This window comes from Macaca fascicularis, chromosome 6, assembly GCF_037993035.2.
Source record: "Macaca fascicularis isolate 582-1 chromosome 6, T2T-MFA8v1.1".
NCBI classification, from domain to species: Eukaryota; Metazoa; Chordata; class Mammalia; order Primates; family Cercopithecidae; genus Macaca; species Macaca fascicularis.
The window spans coordinates 116,342,443-116,347,262 of NC_088380.1; the positions used below are offsets into that span (position 1 = coordinate 116,342,443).

The following is a 4,820-nucleotide window of genomic DNA, read 5'->3' on the forward strand; positions in this document are numbered from 1 at the left end:
TATGATGACTGGAATCCTTGTTAACCAATTCCAGCACCCAGTGAGTATGGATTTCAAATAAAACTATATTCATTGAGTACACTAGATTTTGTAAGGTACCAAGCATTCTCTAAGTGAGCAATAAACAGTCGTGATAGACTAGAACAGAAGAAGGGTTAAAATTGCAAGAGACCTTCGAGGTTGTGTATTTTAATTTTTGTTTTGATCATCTGCATCAGAATCAGTTTAAATGTGTGAACATGCAGATTCCTGGATCCTAGTCTTCATCAACTGAATCACAAATCTCTAGTGATGGGCTCTGGATATGTTTTTATTTTTTATGTATTTTTAATTTTTTTAAACCAGTAATTTTTATGATGTAGTCATTTCCAAAGTTGACAAAGAAAGAGATTAACTATCCCAATTAGTTGTATTGACTGCAGAAAATGTTCACAATCATGTTGTAGAAATTGTTTTTTTCTAAATTAATAGGATGGTTGTAGTAAATATTTGAGATAGACATATCACGTTTAAATATTTCAATCCCCAAGCATAAAAAATTAATCAGAAGCAAACTAGGATTGAGCTGTCAGCCTGAGATTTAATATTGAATAAGGATAATCTCCTCCTGCTGGGTTGTCACCAGCATGTCACCCCTCCCTTGAGACCAGCATGCAGGTCGAAGGTCACACCACCTCTGCAGACTCATTTCATCCCTCACCTGCCCATGGTCACCTGTGTAGTTGGTAAGTCCTTGAGCCCTCAAAGGCCTAATAACTTAGATGAATTCAGATTCAGAATCATCAGGGATCTGTAACTTTGGAGTGAGAAATTGGTTTTCAAAGCAAGAACCCAGATGAGGAAAATCTATAATGGATAAATATTTAAGTGACAAAAGGGTTTTAAGAAATTAAAAGAATGTGAAGTGAAGTGAGTTGTGAACAAAATCTCCGTGCCCTTCTTCTCCGTGTGCCTCAGTTACCCTCGTGCCTGACAGGCTTTGCCCACGGAGCCCAGCGGACCCTCAGCGACAGCCTGCTGTGGTCGTCAAAGTGATGGCCTGGGTCAGGCCTCATTCAGTCCCCAAAGCAGGCCCGAGTTTTGTCTGAATTTTCACCTTAAACCCCACACGGTCGTCCTGGCAGGTCATGGTAATATAGAAAGCCTTGCAAAGAAGTCAGGTTATCTGATCTGAATTTTTCTCTTGTCAGCCTGGGCCAGAAACAAGTACCCAAATGCAGCATTTGAGAGATTTCTACTTTTCTGTCCGCCTCCTTGAGAACAGCACGTAACTGCAATGCAGTCTGTATGGGAGGACAGAGGGAAGGAAAAGCCAGAGCCAGGTCCTGAGCTGAGAAGGGCAGAGTTCTGTGGACTGCCCTCAGGACTGGGTGATGCCGTCAGGGAGCATGAACTCCGTGTCCCGAGGGTCCTGAGCGCTACGGCCATTGGGTCGGATCACGAGGTGGGTGATACTGCCATTGTTGAGGGAGCAATGGAGCCAGGCTTCCGGAGAAAACTGCAGCGCTGTGCCCTGTCACCGGCAACGAATGACATTGGCGTGACATCGGAAGATCTCCTAATTATCCTCCCCCTGCTTGGCATCCCCCGAGGGATGCAGTTTCGGAGCGCTGCCTCGATCCGCACTCCCATCTTCACAACATGCCCAGTGGCCGCTTCCAGTGATACGCTGCCAGGCTGGCTTGACGAGGGGGCTTCCCGCCCCAGGTCTGTGTGGACTTTGCAGACGTTTGGCAGGTGCCTGTTGCTGAAGCCAGTGGTTTCTATGGGATGGGTCATGGAGGAATGGACCGTTTTATTAAACCTCAACCCCAAGCTTGCAAATTGGAGTCCAGTTAGTTCTACTGGTTCACGACCCAGCAGGTTCAGACCGCAGTCCTTTTCCAGGGAACCGTCCACATGGTATTGGCAACGTGTGATGAGGAGGATGTACGCTGTGGTCTTGGCTCTGCAGTGGTCCAGCCTGGACGCCAGCTCTTCTCCAGATTCCACGTTCCTCTTCCTTAGGTTGTTCAGAGACAGTGGTTCTCGCCTGTCCCAGTTGGGGTCCCAGACGCTGAGACCCGGCCGCGTGCCCCACGCCCAGGCCCACGGCTCGGCTGCGCGCGGCTTCCCCACTGTGCCAGCAAAGCAGAACCTTGGGACCAAGCCCCTGGCCAGCCCGCAGGCGGCAGCACCTGCTGCAGCACCTGCTGAAGCTGCAGCTTCAGCACCTGCCGGATCCCCTGGCCGCCAGCTCCGGCGCAGGTCCCGGGCGCTCAATGCCTGGCAGGCACGCCGCCTCTGGATATGCTTTTAAATAACAGATTTGGGCCGGGCGCGGTTGCTCACGACTACCTGTAATTCCAGCCATACAGGAGCTCCACACCAGCCTGGGCAACATAGCGAGACTACAAAAATGAAAATTAAAAAAAATCAGAGTGTGGTGGCACGTCCCTGTCATCCCAGCTACTAAGGAGGCTCAGGCGGGAAAATAGCTTGAGCCTGGGAGTCCAAGGCTGTAGTGAGATGGCGCCTCTGCACTCCAGCCTGGGCGACTCAGCAAGACTCTATCTCAATGAATAAATAAGTAAGTAAATAAATAAATAACTGGTTTGTTTTGTGCCACCTATACCACTTATCTAGTCCTAGCTCTCATTTAGCAAATGAGAAAAGTAAAGTCTAGAAGAGCAAATGATTTGGTCCTGATTACTCCACTAGTTAGTGGAAGAGCCAAGATTGTATCTAATAATAGTCTTTCATAATTGTTAATTGAGAAGGAGAGTGGAGAGGCGATGGGGATGGTTTATGAGATATACCAGGCTGGTTAGTCTTGTCTTTTAGTCACAGGATGCTCATTCCGCTCCCACACTCCAACCCCATGACTCTCTTAAAGTTATTGTTCAAATGAGTGTGGCAAGGTTCATGAACTCTTATAGCTGGGGGTGTGAATTCTCAGACCCTTGACATAGGAATTTTCAGAATATCCCAATAATTGGATTCTGGAAGAACTTGTAAACCGAACTCATACATAGGACTGCTTTATATTGAAACACCAACTTTCTGCATGTTATGGAACACACAGCTCCAGAAGTGAGATCAGTTGTTCGTCTACAAATCTCACTCCCTTTTATTTGATGAGTTTACTGAGGAATACTTATTTCCATATCAGCAGACAACTCTAAATATATAACATATAAACCTCTCTGTTTATATGTTTGTTTTCCCCAAGAAAAGGAAGTTGGCTTTCAGTCCAGAAATTATTATTATTATTTTATTTTTTGAGAGATAGAGTCTCACTGTGTTGTCCAGATTGGAGTGCAGTGGCATGATCATTGCTCACTGCAAACTCAGACTCCTGGTCACAAGCAATCCTCTGCCTTGGCCTCCTAAAGTGTTGGGTTTACAGGTGTGAGCCACTGTGCCTGGCCCAGAGATAGGACTTTTCATAAGACACAGTTGGAAGCAGATGCAGTTACCAGAGGTCCCTTTAGTTCTACTCTGCTATTTTCCTAAATGCAATGCCGATTCTTGCCTTTGTATCTCCAGAAGATTTTCACACTTTCCAAATTTCACTTCTCTTCGGTGAAATGCCTTCTCATTTCTAGAGTTATTCTACAGGCAACTTTCACCTTTTCACCTGCCTGTTTATATGTTTATGCTCATTTTTATGTCAGCATCGCATTGAACAAACAAGAGACAATCAAAACAATTTTTTTTCCACAACTGCTGCAAGCACAACCACTCTGAGGGCAGGTTCTTCTCTGTCCCAGCTGAAATGAGGGGCAAGTGCCATTGACTTTCCTGGTTACTCTTAGAAAATAAAATATCCTCTAGATACTTTAATCTGCAGAGTAATCTCAGTTTAGTAACCTGGATGTCCAGCCAAAACTCCAAATTTCATCCAAAGTTAAAGTTTCTTTCCTCATCCAGCACTGGCCTGTCAGGGCCCAAGGTGGAAAAGCGAGCTGGAAGTGATTGGCTTCATGACTCTGTCGGTTCTCCCCTGCCCTCCTCCTCAGCTCCCTGATAAGGTAAGAGGAAGGGAGGGTAGGCAAGAGGGTGGGAGGAAGCCTTATTGACTGGCATCAATCTATAATAGACATTTACAGTTGATTTTGTCCTGGAGCATTTTCATAGGTTCTTTGGACACATCCATTGCTGGAAGTCTCCCTGGATGTGGGCACATGCTTCTGTTAATCACTTTGCCTTTATCTCACAGCCCCTGGGTATATTGTGGTACACCTCCATTTTTAAATGCAATAGCTTCCTAAGACATAACCCATTTTTCCTTTGAGCATCTGGTAGGCATCCAGCCCTAGCCATAAAATTAACCTTTAGATTTCTCAGGTGCTAGTCACATACCAGTCTGGTATCAGAGGTCACATCACAGGTTCTCCTTGTGGTTTATCTGAAGCCTCCTCACTAGATTTGAAGTCAGGAGAAGGCAACATTCATCCCTTTCCCATCAGGAGTGGAGAGTGCAGGAAGAGTTGAGACTCAGCACTATACCAATTATTCCTAAAGAATTTTTTTCTCTAACTGCAATTTTCCAAGCATTTAATTTCATTTTATATATATTTTTTGAGAGAGGCCAAGATTTGCAAAACCAGATTTAGACTACATCCATTACACGTTGTCCATAAATAGCCTTGTATGTCATTTTGGAACCTGGAAGAAGTTGTTTCTACCTATTGCCTTGGGACCTCAGCCTAAACTGAGACCAAATCTCATTTTACCTTCCTGTTGCATTCAGGTGGAAACAGATCTGTACAACTAGATGGAAATGATGTAGACTTAACTTCCGAGCTCTCATCTATCTCTGCAATTTCCTTATGTTT

General features: G+C 45.2%; 1 protein-coding gene across 1 annotated transcript; it reads left to right on the plus strand.

The window, feature by feature from the left end:
- Positions 1-719: 719 nt before the first annotated feature.
- LOC107129968 (uncharacterized) lies at positions 720-3,049 on the plus strand. Its single transcript, XM_045394092.2, is given in 2 exon segments — positions 720-2,173; positions 2,176-3,049. Coding segments are annotated over 2 exon segments (1,065 nt in total). The 5' UTR covers positions 720-1,276; the 3' UTR covers positions 2,344-3,049.
- Positions 3,050-4,820: the final 1,771 nt, after the last annotated feature.